Source organism: Oncorhynchus keta, chromosome 29 (assembly GCF_023373465.1).
Source record: "Oncorhynchus keta strain PuntledgeMale-10-30-2019 chromosome 29, Oket_V2, whole genome shotgun sequence".
Lineage (NCBI taxonomy): Eukaryota > Metazoa > Chordata > Actinopteri > Salmoniformes > Salmonidae > Oncorhynchus > Oncorhynchus keta.
Window position 1 is genome coordinate 9,855,084 of NC_068449.1, and position 18,504 is coordinate 9,873,587.

At 40.5% G+C, this 18,504-nt stretch overlaps 1 protein-coding gene and 1 pseudogene across 1 annotated transcript; both read right to left on the minus strand.

Moving 5' to 3' along the window:
- Positions 1–6,967: 6,967 nt before the first annotated feature.
- On the minus strand, positions 6,968–8,508 carry LOC118362297 (glycoprotein hormones alpha chain 1-like). The gene is made up of 4 exons (XM_035742516.2): positions 8,368–8,508; positions 8,126–8,238; positions 7,700–7,887; positions 6,968–7,497 (listed from the first exon to the last, which is right to left on the minus strand). The coding sequence occupies exons 2-4, from the start codon at positions 8,217–8,219 to the stop codon at positions 7,423–7,425; spliced, it is 357 nt and encodes a 118-aa protein (XP_035598409.1). The 5' UTR covers positions 8,220–8,238; positions 8,368–8,508; the 3' UTR covers positions 6,968–7,422.
- Positions 8,509–8,663: 155 nt separating this feature from the next.
- LOC118362023 (5-hydroxytryptamine receptor 1E-like) lies at positions 8,664–14,112 on the minus strand (annotated as a pseudogene).
- Positions 14,113–18,504: the final 4,392 nt, after the last annotated feature.

Consider the following 18,504-nt stretch of genomic DNA (forward strand, 5'->3'; position numbering starts at 1 on the left):
GCAAAGTTATATTTCCAGGATAGAGGCTGGTAAATACACCTAGGCTGCATTACACACTGCAATGGATGTTCCAACCCTGAGCCCCTGCCTGCTCTGCTCTTGCTGATCAATAACGTTGTCGTATTCTGCCTAACCATTGACTGTGTAGTCTACGGTGGCCTATTGGTCTACTCACACTGACAGCGTCGTGAAGAAGGCGCAGCAGCGCCTCTTCAACCTCAGGAGGCTGAAGAAATTCGGCTTGTCACCAAAAGCACTCACAAACTTCTACAGATGCACAATCGAGAGCATCCTGGCGGGCTGTATCACCGCCTGGTACGGCAACTGCTCCGGCCTCAACCGTAAGGCTCTCCAGAGGGTAGTGAGGTCTGCACAACGCATCACCGGGGGCAAACTACCTGCCCTCCAGGACACCTACACCACCCGATGTTACAGGAAGGCCATAAAGATCATCAAGGACATCAACCACCCGAACCACTGCCTGTTCACCCTGCTATCATCCAGAAGGCGAGGTCAGTACAGGTGCATCAAAGCTGGGACCGAGAGACTGAAAAACAGCTTCTATCTCAAGGCCATCAGACTGTTAAACAGCCACCACTAACATTGAGTGGCAGCTGCCAACACACTGTCATTGACACTGACCCAACTCCAGCCACTTTAATAATGGGAATTGATGGGAAATGATGTAAATATATCACTAGCCACTTTAAACAATGCTACCTTATATAATGTTACTTACCCTACATTATTCATCTCATATGCATACGTATATACTGTACTCTACATCATCGACTGCATCCTTATGTAATACATGTATCACTAGCCACTTTAACTATGCCACTTTGTTTACTTTGTCTACATACTCATCTCATATGTATATACTGTACTCGATACCATCTACTGTATGCTGCTCTGTACCATCACTCATTCATATATCCTTATGTACATATTCTTTATCCCCTTACACTGTGTATAAGACAGTAGTTTTGGAATTGTTAGTTAGATTACTTGTTGGTTATCACTGCATTGTCGGAACTAGAAGCACAAGCATTTCGCTACACTCGCATTAACATCTGCTAACCATGTGTATGTGACAAATAAAATTTGATTTGATTTGAGCCTATATTCTGTTCAATTTGAGAAGGAGAGCATGAAGCTATTTTTTATTTTACCCTTATTTTACCAGGTAAATTGACCGAGAACACATTCTCATTTACAGCAACAACCTGGGGAATAGTTACAGGAGGGTGAATAAGCTACTTGTAAACTGGGGATGGCTAGGTGGCCATGAAGGCCAGACTGGGAATTTAGCCAGGACACTGGGGTTAACTCTTACGATAAATGTCAGGACACCCGTTTATCATCCCATCCAAAAGACAGCTGCCAACACAGGGCCATGTCCACAATCACTCCCCTAGGATATTGGGATATTTTTTTAGCCTAGATGAAAGACTGCTTCTTACCATCCCTACAACACCACTTCCATCAGACTCCCATCCAGGGACTAACCAGGACCAACTCTGCTTAGCTTGAGAAGCAAGCTAGCAGTGGGATGCAGGGTGGTATGCTGCTGAAGACTGGATGTCAACTTTGATAGCTTGCTACTACTATAATTTATTTGATTAAAAACAATATGTTTATTGCCTATGATGTATTTATCAGAGTTATTGACCTCACAATAAGACAGATTCAAGTAACTGTCATTATGGTGGTCAGTGGCATTTTTAGCATGTAAATCTTTGTGAGGCAAAACAAATAATATGTTAGATGCATGCCAGCAAAGCCACTACACACAACACTAAACAATACATTAATTGCACTATAAAGATGACAAACGGTGCCCACAAACTGTTAGGGCCCAACAGCAGTCCCAACACTTTACCACTGCTACACCTGGCTATCAGCGGAGCAGCGGAGCCTTGTCTGGCAGCGAAACAGTTCATTCAGCCACATTTACTAAAAAAAAACATAGCTGAGATGGCTGACTTGCTTAAACAAATGTGGTTTCTACTGACAATTGAGATGTACAAACTATGGCATTATGCAGGCCTGGGCAAAGGCCTGCCCGGGGCAATATGTGGCCTGCGACTTGATTCAATGTGGCCTGTGGAATTATGCTCAGATCACATAAAGAATTTGAGATTGAAAAGTTTTGAAAAAATGTATTTGTTATTCAAATTAAAAGCCCAATGAATACTCGCCTTTATGCAATGATTTAACTCCCACCGCCTGGGGGACAATTATTTTGAAGGCACGTATAAATAACAACTGCACGAGGACAGATAGTGACTGACAGGCTGACACAGTCACAGTTATAAATAGTAGCTAGCTCGAAATTGCGCAAAAAAAAATGTTTTTCAAAGATTTTAAAGAAAAGGAAAGTAGACAATGAATGTAGGGTGTTCCTCCAGCAAGAGTGGACATCGAAATATGTATTTATTAAGGTATCATGGAAAGCTGTGTGCTTAGTGTGCAAAGAGAGCATTGCTGTCTTGAAAGACTACAACTTGTCCAGCCATTTCCAGACGAAGCATGCAGAGAAATATAGGAATAAGTCTTCTGAGCAGAGGGCAAGTGCATCGAAAGAGTTGCTTTCTCAGTTGCAAAAGCAGCAAGGACATTTCACAAAACTGCATTCAACAAACAACGGAATTGTGAGAGCTAGCTATGTACTGTCCCACAACATTTCTAAACATAACAAGCCATTCGCCGAGGGAGAATTCATTAAAGAATGTTTAATTGACTCTGCAGCAATACTTTGCCCCGACAAGAAAGAGCTGTTTGAAAATGTTTCCCTATCGAGACGAACAGTGACACGGCATGTTGGAGACATCGCAGAGAATATGGAACAGCAATTGAGAGACAAGGTAAAGGATTTAACCTATTTCTCCTTGGCCCTGGATGAGAGCAGTGATGCCCACGAAACAGCACAGTTGTTGATATTCTGACGAGACATAACCCCAGACGTTGAAATTACAGAGGAGCTTCAGTGCAGTCAATGAAGAGCACAACCACAGGGAAAGATTTATTGGAGGAGGTTATTAAGTGTGTGGTAAAGCTGGGACTGAGTTTTGAAAAGTTATCCAGTGTGACCACTGATGGGTGCCCAAACTTGACAGGAAAAAACGTGGCCTTTTGAAAAGGATACAAGATCAAGTAGCTGAGCTGAAGCCAGATCAGAAAATTATTTTCCTGCATTGCATCATACATCAGGAGGTGCTCTGTAAATGTGTTCTGAAAATGAGCCATATTGTGGATACAGTCACTAAAGTGGTAAACTTCATAAGAGCAAAATCTTAAAACCACTGTCTCACTGTTGGATGAGACAGAGTCATGCAGATCTCCCCTACCACACAAACGTGGTGAGAGGCTGAGTTTGGGGAAGGTACTTAAAAGGGTGTGGGACCTGAAGTCGGATATTGCTGAGTTTTTGCAAATGAAGGGAAAATATTTGGATTTCTCTCAACTACAAGATAAAGAATGATTGACTGATTTTGCCTTCACCATGGACATCATGGCCCTCATGAATGAACTGAATTCCAAACTACAAGGGAAGGGCCTTTTTGCACATCGGATGTACATCCTTGTCAAAGCCTTCAAGGCAAAATTACTCCTCCTGACCCACCAAGTAGAAGCCATCTCACCCACCTTCCGACACTCCTAGTCTGTTCCCTATCAGATGACCAGCGGGAGAAGTATACATCGCTGCTGCGTGCTTTGAACGGTGAGTTTTCTCATCATTTTGAGCATTTCAATGTGTTGGAAAATGACATGCTGTTGGATTCCTCTCCTTTCACCATCAATGTAGATAATGCTCCCAATGACCTGCAAATTGAGCTTATTGATCTTCAGTCTGATGCAGTAATTGGATAACTATTCAAAACAATGTCACTGACGAGGTTCTATGCATCTTTTGAACAAAACTTTCCAAAGATTAGGAGTCATGCTCAGAAGATATTTGTATTGTTTGGGTCAACCTATGTATGTGAACATATTATCAATATTTTCAGTGATGAAAAATAACAAGTCAAGGCACAGATCATCTCTTACTGGCGCTCACCTCTCACCTCTCACCTCTCTCTGTGCATAGCGACATCAGAAACTATACCTGACTTCACTGCTCTAGTCAATGCCCATCAGAGAATTCACTCCTCACACTGATGGCGTAGATTAAATGTGATGTTGAGCTCTCTCGCTTTCTTGTGTTTTTGTGCATACCCATTAACAAGAGGTCTGTCCATGGTGCTGAATGCACAGTGTAATTTTCCCTCCATGTAGTTCATTGAATGTTTAATAATGAAAATACCTACCAAAAGGAGAACATGGATGTGGTTCATTTCTTGCCACGTTAAAAAAGTTAAATAAGTAGTATATCTGGATGGGATTTACAGTAGATATATCTGTCAACACAGTCATACACATGATGTATAATCCTGTAATATGATTCTGGCCCGCGAAGGCAAATATATATTCTAACGTGGCCCTCCATGGAAAATAATTGCCCAGTCCTGGCATAAGGGGACGACAAGCGAATAAGAGGCCATCTGTAATTTCTATTAAGACATTAATGAGCGAGATAGGACGGACGTAGGATAAATAAAGGGGGAATATAAGCAGACAATGAAAGCTCTTACAATATTCAATGATTACGTTTCTCAAAAGCGGGTTATAGGCTACATGTGCACCACCAAGTTTGGGGCAGCAGGTAGCCTAGTGGTTAGAGTGTTGGGCCAGTAAACGAAAGGTTGCTGGATTGAATCCCTGAGCTGCCGAGGTAAAACATATGTTGTTCTGCCCCTGAACAAGGCAGTTAACCTACTGTTCCCTGATAGGCTGTCATTGTAAATAATAATTTGTTCTTAACTGACTTGCCTTGTTAAATAAAAAAGTCAGAACAGTAGGTGAAATTAAGAGGTGAAAATAGACCCAATTATTAGGGTGAGACACATAATATTACTTTCTTAGCTACAGTATGCATATTACGTCATTTATGCAGCATTGTTGTGAACAGGAAGGTGGCGTGGCGGTCCTTCGTGGGCAAATTTTGTTATCAAAGTCTGTCATTCCAGTCTGTCTGGATTTATGGTGCTTTCAAGACAACTGGGAACTCAGGGGGAAAAAAGGTTGGATCATGATGACGTGAGTGATCTTCAGGTCGTAGCTCAAGAAAGAGGCCCGAGTTCCCGATTTACAATTCCGAGTTGGATGAAAGTTCAAAATCTATTTTCCCAGTCGTAGCTCGTTTTTCCTAAGTTTCCAGATGTCTTGAACTCACTAAAGTCAGATTTTGCCGTTCCGAATTAACAGTTGTTTTGAGCACAGCACAAATCATGCTTCAGTGACAGCATGGCCAATGTTGAAAACAGATCCTTAATCTAAGATTTGGGACCTCACAGCCACTCCACTGAATAGCAGGCTAATGATTGCTTTGCAATGCTTGCAGTTAGCCACTGATTCCTTCCAAACCACTCATTGAATTTGAGATTTCCAACTTGTGTAATATTTATGTCCAATTGTTCATGAGCATACGTTTTATCTATAATGTCTCTTCATTATTTCTCTTCATATGACAAGGATTAAAAGGGATTTGCCAGTAGATTGTCGCCTTGATTCATGATGATGACTGCTAGCCAAGATTTTGAATGCTACTGAATATATAACGTGATTTAACGTAATTTTATCTGTGGCCAATGAACTGATATATTGCACTTATTCATGTCAAAATAACATGCCAAACAGGCAAGTTTCAGCACCATGAACAGTCCATTTCTGATGTATTTTGCTGCGGCTCCTGCTTCAAGATTGACCACCACCAGTGACAGGCTGTCATTCAGGGACGGTGGGCCTTTAAAAAAAAAAAAAATTAATAACAATTGCTAAAAATGTGGGGCTCACAACAGGTGGGGGTCTGCCCCACCGTCCCTGAATGACAGTCTGCCACGGGTGGTGGTCAATCTTGAAGCAGGAGCCGCAATAAAATCAATCAGAAATGGGCAGGTCATGGTGCTGAAACTTGTCAAATTCCATTCGGCATTATTCATTTCAACCATCTCCATTTTAATTAGTTTTTACTAACAACAAGAGGTCTTTGTGGTGGAGCCATTCTCTTCCTATTTAAGAAATAAGAGATAGGCCTACCTGTTTGACAGACAAAATTAGGCTATAGGCTGTTAAAATCATAGATTTGGCAGTCAATTCCTCCACCCACCATGCATTCTTTAAATAGCCTACCTCTGTGTCAAGGCTGTTAAATTAAAACTCGAATTGAGAGATGGTATGCCATTGGTCTACACTTTATTCAAGAAAATGGCAGAAAACACAGACTTACCCCTTGTTAGCTTAATATTTTGAAGAAAATTAAACAGATCTGATTATATAAAGGGACCTATAACAGTGCTTTGATCCACTATGCTTTATGCTAGAAACAAGGATATCATTGTTTCGTTTCTTTGACACTCAGAAGCTGAGCTATAACCTAGTAATCTAATTCTGTCACTATCAATTGATTAAGCAATTCACTTTCTGTACAATAGAAGGTGTTTAAACCCAGACAGCTTTTAGGGAAACACTTGTGACCTTCTCTTGTTGGGGTAATCCACAGAAGAAGAATAGACAGCAGTTAAAGTCAAATTCTGTTATTTTTTTCCCCCACTAATTTTGTCTTTTGACCAATCACATCAGATCTTTTCACATCATATATTTTTCAGGGCTGATCTGATTGGTAAAAAAAAAAAAAATTAATAATACAAAATAATATCAGAATTGGGCTGCCTGTGTAACAGCCTTCTAAGCCTACCTGAGGCAGCTGTGTGAAGATAAAATCATGAGTTTTGATCCATAGGCTATTGAGTGTGGTGTGGCTTGGGAGAGAAAATATTTTGTTTCTTTTTTTTCCGTAAACCCATAAACATTGGTTTTACTTCAAGGCATCAGTTGCTCAAAAAAAGAAGTAGAGGACACAACGTGGTAAAATACTGAAAAACATTTTAATCAGTATTCAATTCATATAGTAAAGTCTACATTTGATCAACACAGTAGGCTACAGGAATACAACTTCATAATTGTGACAGTAATATATTAAGAGCACTATAAATATTCTCAGCAGACTATCACCTTTTGTGGATGACATTGGCTGGGTTTATGCAGGCAGCCCAATTCTGATATTTGTTTTACTAATTGGTCTTTTGATTAATCAGATCAACCCTGGAAAAATATCTGATGTGAGAAGAGTTGAGGTGTTTGGTCAAAATACCAATTACTGGAAAAAATAACAGAATTGGGCTGCTTGTTCAAATGCAGCCAATGATCTCTTAATATGTGATTTCTCTTAAAACACTTAAGGAATAAGTTGTGCAAAATGCCTAGTATCTGTTGCCAAGCTTTTACTTCTGCGATAAGGATATTTCTGGCCTCACAGACAGTTTATGACTTATGGTGATAACAGGTGTTGCACCAACACTCTGTGTGGTTTGTCAGCTTGATGTTATCCACCACCACCTGAGAGAGGAGGAGAAGGAGAAGAAGAATCAAGAGAAAGAGAGATGGTTTGAAAAACCACATTCTGGTTCATTCTAGTTCTTGTTAAATGTTACATTTACACGTTATGTGCATGACACTAGGAATGTCGTCATGTCAGATGATCAAACTGAGGATATCAATCCCAACTCCTACACTTAATTAGCAAAATATATTGTCTTACCCTTTCCCCTTCTTTTGCAACACAGCATGTGGCTTCAGAGGTGATGTTCTTTGGGACCAACATGGCTTTCTTAGACTGCAGTGGGGTTGGATAAGCTCTGGAAAAGCAGCAGCCTGTACACTGGTAGACAGGGGCGCCCGGGTTAGAGAATACTTTGTTCTCCTTCAGTTTGCATTCCTCACAGCCCACTGTGAATATAGTGAAGACATAAATTAATTGAAAATGGAATTAACAATCTGATCTGTGAACTTTATTCACCTTGTACCGCAAATGTGTGTCTCTCATCCTTGTAAACACACACTGGCAATAAGGAGGTTATGTACCGATGTATATTCTCTAATGACAACAGTAGGCCATCTCCAAGAACAACTCACTGGTCATTTGGACAAAAACAGTACTTTCACGGTATTGTAACGTAAAGTTTACCGTTTGTCATGTCACTGTTTTGATAAGAGTCTGCCATGTACAGAAGTATGGACAGGATGAGGGATACTCCAATTGATTTCAACAAGCACATCATAGTGGCGGGTGGCAATAATCTGACAAGAAAAATTAACAAATCATTCAAAACCAACATATTAACATATCAGAAGTTGATAGCTGATCAACGCAAAAAGACTGTAAAATATACATTGGAGAAACAACATACTGAATGGAAAAAACATTACCTGTTGTGTGTTTCTCTTGGTGGAAGCCTGTTCAGTGCTCAGTGAAGAGCATACTGCTCCCACCGTGAACTTTTATACTGCTGTCCCTCTGCCCATGTGCTCAACCAGGATTAGGTAAACCCCTCCAACCTTATCAGTGATCTCTTTGTGCAAGTCATTGGCCACTTAGCCACATGCCTCATAATCCTTGAAATGAAAAAAGGAACTGCACTGCAGTCGAAAGACAAAACAAACTTCCATCCTGACTATGGATGGGCGCTTCTAATCCCTTAAACAGATGGGAAGTTACTAGGTAACTGTTGTTATGCAACTGGGGGCGAGGCGGGATCATTGGTTCATTAGTTTACCTTATGTTCATGGTCTTTTGCTTTGTAAATCATTACAAAGGCCTAGTGGTTAGAGTGTTGGACTAGTAACCGGAAGGTTGCAAGTTCAAATCCCCGAGCTGACAAGGTACAAATCTGTCGTTCTGCCCCTGAACAAGCAGTTAACCCACTGTTCCTAGGCCGTCATTGAAAATAAGAATTTGTTCTTAACTGACTTGCCTAGTTAAATAAAGGTAAAAATTAAAAAATATTAAGGTCATTTTTAATACTTTGAATATCTGATTAATCTTTCGATGGTGGATTATAACCCCCAAAATGAGTAAATATGTACACACAAAAGTGAAAGATTTCTCATTAAATAAACTGGGTTTCTAAAATAAACCATGAGGGCTAGACCCTGGCCCTGATGTAGAATCCTCTGCGGCAGTGCTAACATGTGTGCAAGCAATAAATACTGTATGTGAAATAATGTTACCCTCACAGAGAGCCAAATCCTCAATTGACTCAAATTATGTAAATTAGCCTATCAGAAGCTTCTAAAGCCATGACATCATTTTCTGGAATTTTCCAAGCTGTTGAAAGGCACAGTCAACTTAGTGTATGTAAACTTCTGACCCACTGGAATTGTGATACAGTGAATTATAAGTGAAATAATCTGTCTGTAAACAATTCTTGGAAAAATTACTTGTGTCATGCACAAAGTAGATATACTAACCGACTGGCCGAAACTATAGTTTGTTAACAAGAAATTTGTGGAGTGGTTGAAAAACGAGTTTTAATGCCTCCAACCTAAGTGTATGTAAACTTCCGACTTCAACTGTAATTACAATAGGTAATGACAATTCATGAATGCTTGAAGAATAATCAGGAATATATCCATCTATCCACCTCTGAATGTTGGAAATGTAAAGGATGTATGTCAAAGGGAAAATAATTGTGGACATTTAAATGAATTATATATACCCATTGATTCTTGGAAGACTATAACTTATACATGCCTCATGAGCTTAGCTCAACTGTCGTACCCCCTCAGAACCCCAAATATAAGCTTGTTGTACTCCATTGTTATACTCCATGTAATTGTAAACAAACACTTTATGGCCTAAAAACATAGATAAAACTATAATGTTGATCATGTATCTATTGCATCTATTGTTGTTTATGAATTTGAGTGGTTACATTTCTCCAGCACCATCTTTTAGCTGTGCCGAAACAGTGGTGGGGTGGGCTTTGTTATTGTTTAAATTGCAGATTGCCCCTTTAAGTTGCGGAAGTATCTCTTCATCTTTCCGTTTACCTGTGTTTTTAAGTCTCCCGGCCTTGGTTGCGTTGGACACTAGGCCCTGGCAGATGTAACTCAATAAGCATGGAGGATGGCACATGAAATCTCTGAGCATTAAAGGCTCTTCTTAGCTCAGCAACAATGTCATGAGTCATAACTTTACTCCACTCAGTAATTGTATTATTGGATTCAAAATGTTAATTCTATAAGCTACTGTAAAGCATTAAGACTAATTGCTTTTAGTATTTTATTACTTTTGTTTTTATTAACATATCGTCAACTAAATGCACTGTATATACTTATTGTAAATTATCTGTTTCGAACTCTTCTGGATAAAGGAGCAATACAATTGTCTCAGTTAGAATGAAACCAGATTTTATTCCAAAAGAAAATGTATTCTTCATGTATAAAACATATGGCTTCTTTAATATATTGTTTACAGCCAATCAACAATCAGCCCAGGGGGCCTCCCAGGTGGCGCAGTGGTCTAGGGCACTGCATCGCAGTGTGCCACCAGAGACTGGGTTCGCGCCCATGCTCTGTCGCAGCCGGCCGCGACTGGGAGGTCCGTGGGGCGACACACAATTGGCCTAGCGTCGTCCGGGTTAGGGAGGGTTTGCCCGGTAGGGATATCCTTGCACCAGCGACTCCTGTGGCGGGCCGGGCGCAGTGCACGCTAGCCAAGGTCGCCAGGTGCACGGTGTTTCCTCCGACACATTGGTGCGGCTGGCTTCCGGGTTGGATCTGCGCTGTGTTAAGAAGCAGTGCGGCTTGGTTGGGTTGTGTTTGAGTTGTAGCGATGAGACAAGATAGTAACTACTAATAATTGGAAACTACGAAATTGGGGAGAAAAAGGGGGTAAAAAAAAACAAAAAAAACAATCAGCCCAGACATATCCAAGAAAGCAGTCATATTTGCACTTGTTACATCGGAGCAGTTTCCTAAAGGCCTGCTTGAAGTCCTCATTGAAGCTGGTGTAGAGCAAGGGGTGGATGAGTGAGTTAACGTATTCCTAGCCAAGTGAGAAAGTCTGACACCTGTGCTGAGGCATGAAACACCCGGAGGCCCACCAGTAACTCCTTAACAAAGAAAGGCAGCTAGCATACAATAAAAGTCCTCAGGATGAGGCCCAGTGTGCGGGCAGCATTTCTCTCTCATCACAGGTCCCCCCCGGTCATATTTGAGTATATTTAGTATATTTAGCTCAGTGTTTAGCGTGGGGTCCAAGGCAGACTGCTCAGACGCACAGAGAGACGTTGGTTCGACAGCTGCTGAGGCAGTTGTGGCTGCTGGCTCTCCGAGAAGCTCTGTTTGTGGTACAAGGTCCGGCTGCGATGAAGATCTGGTAGTAGAGGATGAGGATGATGGCCATTGGGATGTAGAAGGCCCCGAAGGTGGAATAGATGGTGTAGCCGATGTGGTCATGCTTGATGAGACACTTGGTGTAATTGCCGAAGTTGTCATCTCCGCTGGGCCTCCATAACAGAGGCGGCACTGAAATGAGGACCGAGATGGTCCACGTGATGGTAACCATGATGGCAACGTGGCGCGGGGTTCTCTTGCAGGCCTACTCCAGGGCGTTGGTGGCAGTTGGTGGCCCAGTGGCGGTCCAGTGCGATGGCACACAGATGCAGGTGCAGCAGGTCATGTCCACGCTCAGCCATGCCTCACAGACGACACATCCCAGCAGCCACTTCTTTTTGGCGATGTAGATGACGCTAAGGGGCATCACCAAGATGGCCACCAGGAAGTCAGTGACAGCCAGAGAGCAGATCAGGTAGTTTGCGGGCAGGTGGAGTTTTTTTGTGTTAATGATCGTCAATATGACTGCACTGTTCATTAAGGCAGTGATCAGGGTCACGATGCTGAGAAAGATCACTACCAACACAATATCAGTCTTTGGTTCCATTTTGAAGGAGCCTTCTGGTCCTGACATGCAGTTTATTTAAACTCATAGGCTCCAGAACTATCTACCATACTCCTCCTTCTCCATTACTGTGTCTGTGTCCCTAATCCAGATCCTTTTCTCTTTCTTACTACCATGCTTTCCCTACTGTGCCTTCCCTTATATTTGGAGCCACTGCGAAGGGGGGAAAAAAAACATAATATTTGGTTTATTATTTTTGTGTGACAAAACATTGATTAGAGTATATTATAACATGATACAGGTTATTTGTATTCAAAATCACACATTTTCTCGATGAGTAGATCACTTCTCCACACGGTGGCAGAAATGATCAGGGAATCAGTGATTCACGGTCATATTGGAGGCTGTTATGCTCAGCATAGTATTCTAACTGTGTCATTGCAGCCCCATGACATCAATGTCAAGTTAATACTCAGCATGAAGCTCTAAATGTAATCCTTTCGCCCCTAAATTCAATTTAGGAGCATAGGGAACACTCAGGACTTTATTACTGCCTACTAGGGAGTAGCTGGATGTTTTGCATACGGAGGCAAATTGGTTTTTCATGAAGGCCATGTTAAAAAGGACCAATTTCAGTCAGTGACACTTCCAAACAGCTGTTGGTACAAAAAAAATTATGAAAAGAAAATTTAATTGACAAACATATCTGGAGTCTGGCTTATTTATATGGCTGCAGATCACATTACTTATGCAAATGGTATTATGGCTTTGTCATGCTTGAACAACGGACATACAATGTACGTGGGATGAAATACAAAAAGCATTATTTTCATTACTTCCATGGGCATCCCTGCTCAAACCACAACACGGGGATGGGTCTGTCACAGTTTTTAATTGGAAAGGCAATTATAAGCATTTCTAAATGTAAATATCTTGAATGTAAATGTCTAGCCTGATGTGTGTGCATCCATTGAGAGAAGGAAGCCTAATATGAACAGAATTCAAATAGTTTCATGTTCAGCAATTTCCTTTTCAAATTAAGTATTTATATCCGTCACATGCAATCAGTGGTTCTTCAAATAATTGAATGTTGTCTTTCTATAACTTTGTCATTTCAACTAGTGGCTCTTCAGGTTTAGCCACCCAGCTGACTAGAAATAGCATACCTGTGCTGTTATCACATCCTGTGGCTTAAACTTTCGCTTTGTCAAGGTAGTGGCTGAGCTGAGTTATACACCAACATTATTTAAGTTTAGAAATCAATCAAAACCTGTCTGTGGGATAACAATAATGGTAATACTGTGCCACATACTCTGTGGAGCATTGTGTCCATAAGTGAGTGGCATGTGACTCAGCGATTCCTGTGCTAAAGGGATCAGTCATACAAGGCCATCACCCTTCATCCTGTTGTCCGTTATTCCATTGCTCACTCACACCCATTGATAAATATGAAATCTTTGTGCTGGGTGTTATTTGACCTTTCCTCAACTATTTTTCATTTGCACATATTGAACATACAGTTGTTTTGACTTGTTATAGTCTTAAAGTTTACGTTTGGGGCCCCAAGTTTTTCAATTATAGACTTTGCAACACCTGCAGCACCTGTACCTGGTGTCCTGATATCTCTCATTAAACTCAAGAAGCTAATTTTGTAGAGGTTATTAGTTACAATTTTCCTCTTGCAATGCCATAATGCATTCAAAGATTAGAGGAAGAAGCAAAACAAAAGCATTAAAATGGAAGCTGGTCCCTATTAATGACCAACATGTTATTTGATAATATGATAGCCTATCATAGCCTCGGTATGATAAAATGAAACTATCCTTAAAAAAAAACACATAAAAAATAGGTTATAGCCTATGGTAAGCTACCAAAAATAATGAAAGAGCAACCAACATATATCAAGCTATAAATGTGGGCACATACCTTCTGAATGGTTCAATCATCGTTTATCCATCACAACACATTTCGTCTCATCCTTTGAAAGTATCCAAATAAATGTTTTTTTTGTGATGGAACTCTCAAATGTGTCTGAAGTCAGCAATATCGTCTTAAGGACAGGTCAGATGGACCTCCATCACTTCAGAGGAATGCACGAGTGCGCACTCCGTGGGAGTTTGGCACTGTCCAATTGCTGCCCAATAAGGGAGGCAATTTATCGTTTGGAGTGACAGTAGGCTTTCTCTCTCCTGGAGAATTAAAGGTGACATTCCTCCATGGCGTGGGAGGTTAGCAACATGGGAACGTTTGCGAATTGGGGACAGACGGAACTTTCCCGCCATGTCATACAAGTATATGCATAATACAGTAACCTATGTGTTCCTATGCGCAGTGCACGCACATGCATGGAAATGACCATACAAAGACTCCCAACAGGCTAATTCGGATGAAAACACACATTGGCTATTTCCCAGCAGTAGTAAAGAGATTCAACCTCTTCAGTCAATAGTGTGCAACTGCAAACCTACGGTTTAAATGAATATGGCGACCACTAATGCGATATAAATTGTCGCTGGATGAGTAGCCTACTTGTGTGGGATTCTTTGCTATGTGGGTTTTCTGAGGATATTTGATGAATAGAGTTTCTCCATTTCTTCTAAAATAAGTTGAAATTTAAAAATAAAAAAATTGTGCACCACACCTTGTTATTGGATTTTTCAAGATTTCACCAATAAAAAATGTCTAAACAGAGTTAAAAATTTTAAGACAAATTGCATGGACGAAATTATTGGCACCCCTGAGCTAGTACTTGGTTGCACAGCCTTTAGCCAAGAGAACTGCAGACAAACAGCCACCAATGAGCTTGCTGCATCTTTCTACTGACAATTTGACCCACTTTTCAGCCACAAACTGCTCTTCAATATTTCAGGGGTTCCCTACCCCAAATGCTTTTTTCAGATCTCGCCATAGGTTATGGAAGTGATTCAGACCTAGACTCTTCGACGGCCACTCCAGAACAGTCCAGCATCTCTTCTTAACCTGTTAAACTCTGAGTGGTTGTTTTGTGCCCTGTACAGAGCCCAGGGGGTTTAGGGGGTACCACCACCCAAAAAAGTCATCATAAAATATAAAGTGACATACACTTCATGACCAAATGTATGTGGACACCTACTTGTCGAACATCTCATTCTAAAATCATGGGTATTAATATGGAGTTGGTCCCCCGTTTGCTGCTATAACAGCGTCCACTAGATGTTGGAACATTGGTGGGCGGACCTGCTTCCATTCAGCCACGAGCATTAGTGAGGTCTGGCACTGATGTTGGGCGATTAGGCCTGGCTTGCAGTCTGCGTTCTTGACTGGCTCTGTGCAGGCCAGTCAAGTTCTTCCACACCGATCTTGACAAACCATTTCGGTATGGACCTCGCTTTGTGCACGGTGGCATTGCCATGTTAAAACAGGAAAGGGCCTTCACTAAAATGGTTGCCACAAAGTTGGAAGCAAAGAATTGTCTAGAATGTCATTGCTCGATTTTATACACCTGTCAGCAACGGGTGTGGCTGAAATAGGCGAATCCACTCATTTGAAGGGGTGTCCACATACCTTTGTATATATAGTGTATCTATCTTTATCACTCCAGTATTCCTGAACATTGTAAATATGGTACTGAAACTGACTGACCCTGTATATAGTATGCTTACTTACTTTATCATGTTCTTCTTATTTTTATATCTTGTGTGTTTTTGTTCTGCCTTGTTATCTTTAGTATTACATTGTTATTGAAAACAATGTTTTAACAATCTGTCATTGTTGGGGTTAGAGCTTGCAAGAAAGGCATTTCATTGTACTTGTGCATGTGACATTGAAACTCGAAACAAGCACAAACAGCCAGAGGGCAAGTGAGATTAGTGATTCATCACTCTAACATGATAGGGTGCCATTTTTGTCTTGCATGCCCAATCATTCCTCTACATGTAGTTACTTTCCCTTGCCAGATGAATGCCAGTTTACTTCCACGGACAGGACCAGAGTTTTTATGAACACTGGGAGATTTGTGTGTGGTCAGGTCACAGAGAATGCAATAGTTAACATGTTGATATGGTCGAAAATAAATAAGCACTGGGTCTGAAACCCTTTACTTTGTTTTCGATCAGATGCTCTAGGATGATAAATAATTACATCCATCCCCTTACATGATGCAATCTATTGAACATATTTTTCTCTTGTCTCATTGGTGGTTAGGAGGATACAGTAGTTAAATGTGGGGCCTTTTTGAAAATTGTCCATTTTGATTGGACCATTAAGTGTCTGTCGCATTAATCAATCTTATTAATGGATCATTCCACGAAATGAGTGCCTTTAGTGTCCCTTTGATATTGTTTGTAGAAATTGTGCACAAATATTTAATTTTAAAAGCATGTTATATTAAATTAAGTTCCCTTTAATATAGACATGGAAAATTCAGTAAATCAGATTGTAATATGAATAAAGACTTCTAAAATGCCACAATTCAGCATTTTGACATTTCCTTCTGTGCATGCTATGTGTCTTCTAGGAAGATTTTAACCCACTTAACCCTAACATTTTTCCATGTTTTCACCATCATTGTAAAGTCCTAGTTATTTTGTTGCTTTGACAAAGTAATTTCTGAAGATTCTTATTTATGTAATGTTATTAGTGATTCATTTTAAGGTGATCCATTTTAAGGTTGGTGGTAGATGGATGGCCGTGTTGCCCAACAGTCCTTTGAAGAGTGTCTCTGGAGGTGAATGGGAAACGTTGTAGTGTCGTCGTTGGGTGGTAGACGGGATAGTCTGTCTGTCCTTTCCTAGCCCACGTTTTTAGCTGTTGTTGCTAACTCAATGGCTAGGAGGTATCACTTCTGTAGTTAATAAGAGTTCAAAGTTCATACCATTCGCAACCAAAGCTCACGCTGAGGTTGGCTTCGTTCTGTAGTTATTATCTGAACCATTCTGACATCGGATCGTCATCCTAATGTACCCGGAACAGGAGGTTACATTTTCGTCAAGGCTTTATATAGTGGAGGGAGAAGGGTGTGTTTTCATAGTTTTATAACCCATGTCTGTTCACAGGGGCGGGCCACTGATTGAGCAGAGCCCTAACCTTGTGAAAACCCAAATCTCTCATTTGGAAGCTAAAATTACATTTAATCTTTTCACCAATCATTTTATATTCTAACATTTAAATTGAACAATAATTCCATGTGAATCCGATAACTATAATGTGTACACTTTCCACTGTAGAGTTTGTCACCCTATCATTGATGAGAATATCTCAGATGACAACCGAACTGACATCATATTCATTAAGTACCCACGCATATGTTCAACTGGTCGGATTACAAAAATATGGTTAATTTCCCCCCACTTTCTGATGTTCCCAGAATCTCTATGTTAACCAAGGGATTTTCAAATGTCACATCAGTAGGGTAGAGAGAGGAAAGGGGGGGGGGGTGTTTATGACTGTGATAAACCTACCCCCAGGCCAACGTCATGACAGCACTTTGTGACATCGGCTGATGTAAACGGGGCTTCATAAATACATTTGATTGAAATTTGATTGGAGTAGAATAGGTGGAATGGTATAAAATACAACAAACACATGGTTTCCATGTGCTAATCCATTTGCTCTGTTCCAGCCATTATTGTGAACCGTCCTCCCCTCATCAGCCTCCACTGATTGTGATGCATAATTCCTAAGGTTACTTGGAATGTCCAGTCAATGAGCATTATGGGTGTAATGAACTCATTCTACAGATGTGTTTTACATCACTTACTTTGTGACAGCATGGTATCCCAGGGATACCGGACATTCCAAAACACAAAAACAACAACAACAAAAAATTATACAAAACACAGTGGAATGTAAAGTTGCCAGTACCATGTGAGAGGACGACGAGCTTCTTTTGAACCTAAAATGAAGACAATCGATCCTACCGCAGCTGAGAGGCTTACGGTATTATGATCTAGATTTTTTACACTAGGCTACCAAAAAGGCACTCTATTTGTAGAATGACCCAGTTCTATAAACCTCTCAATGAAAATAAATAGTATCAACAAACAGACTAAATAGAGAACTTTCAAAGCTGTCTGCTTTCATGTCATAAACACCTACTAAGAGGCTAATTGTGATGATGAACATTACAAAACTCTGTCTCTCTGCAACATCATGTTGTGGTTACTCCTGCCCCTCCCAAAGATCTTCTCCCAAGGCCTCATTCATTGGCTTAATATGTAGAATCTTAATTTGAGATATTTTGTGACAGTAGGAAAATAATCCTGCAGCAACAGGAAGTTTGAATGATTATGTGGATTATAATTAACAAACAAACGTTTTTCGGCAATTCAAGTTTGAAATTTCATAGTGGAAATTACAAACTTTTTAGAAAACGTTTTAAAGATCAAATACACTACTAATCTCCATTTCCTGCACTACAGGGAAATTCCCAAAAACAAAATAGTAATCAAATTAAGATCCTACATCTGTAGGTCTCCAAGGCTTTGACTGCATAGCGTGTCCATGTACTTGTCCATGCTGGATTGAGGCTGTCAGTGTAAGGGGAAAATAGCTAACCTCTCTAATTTTACATCACCTCCAGCCAGAGAGTAGAGGACTCAAATGCGAAATCTCATACATCAAACTGTTTCAACAGCCTTTGCCTCAAATTCCATACACGTCCTTTCAGATGATAAGTATAGTTG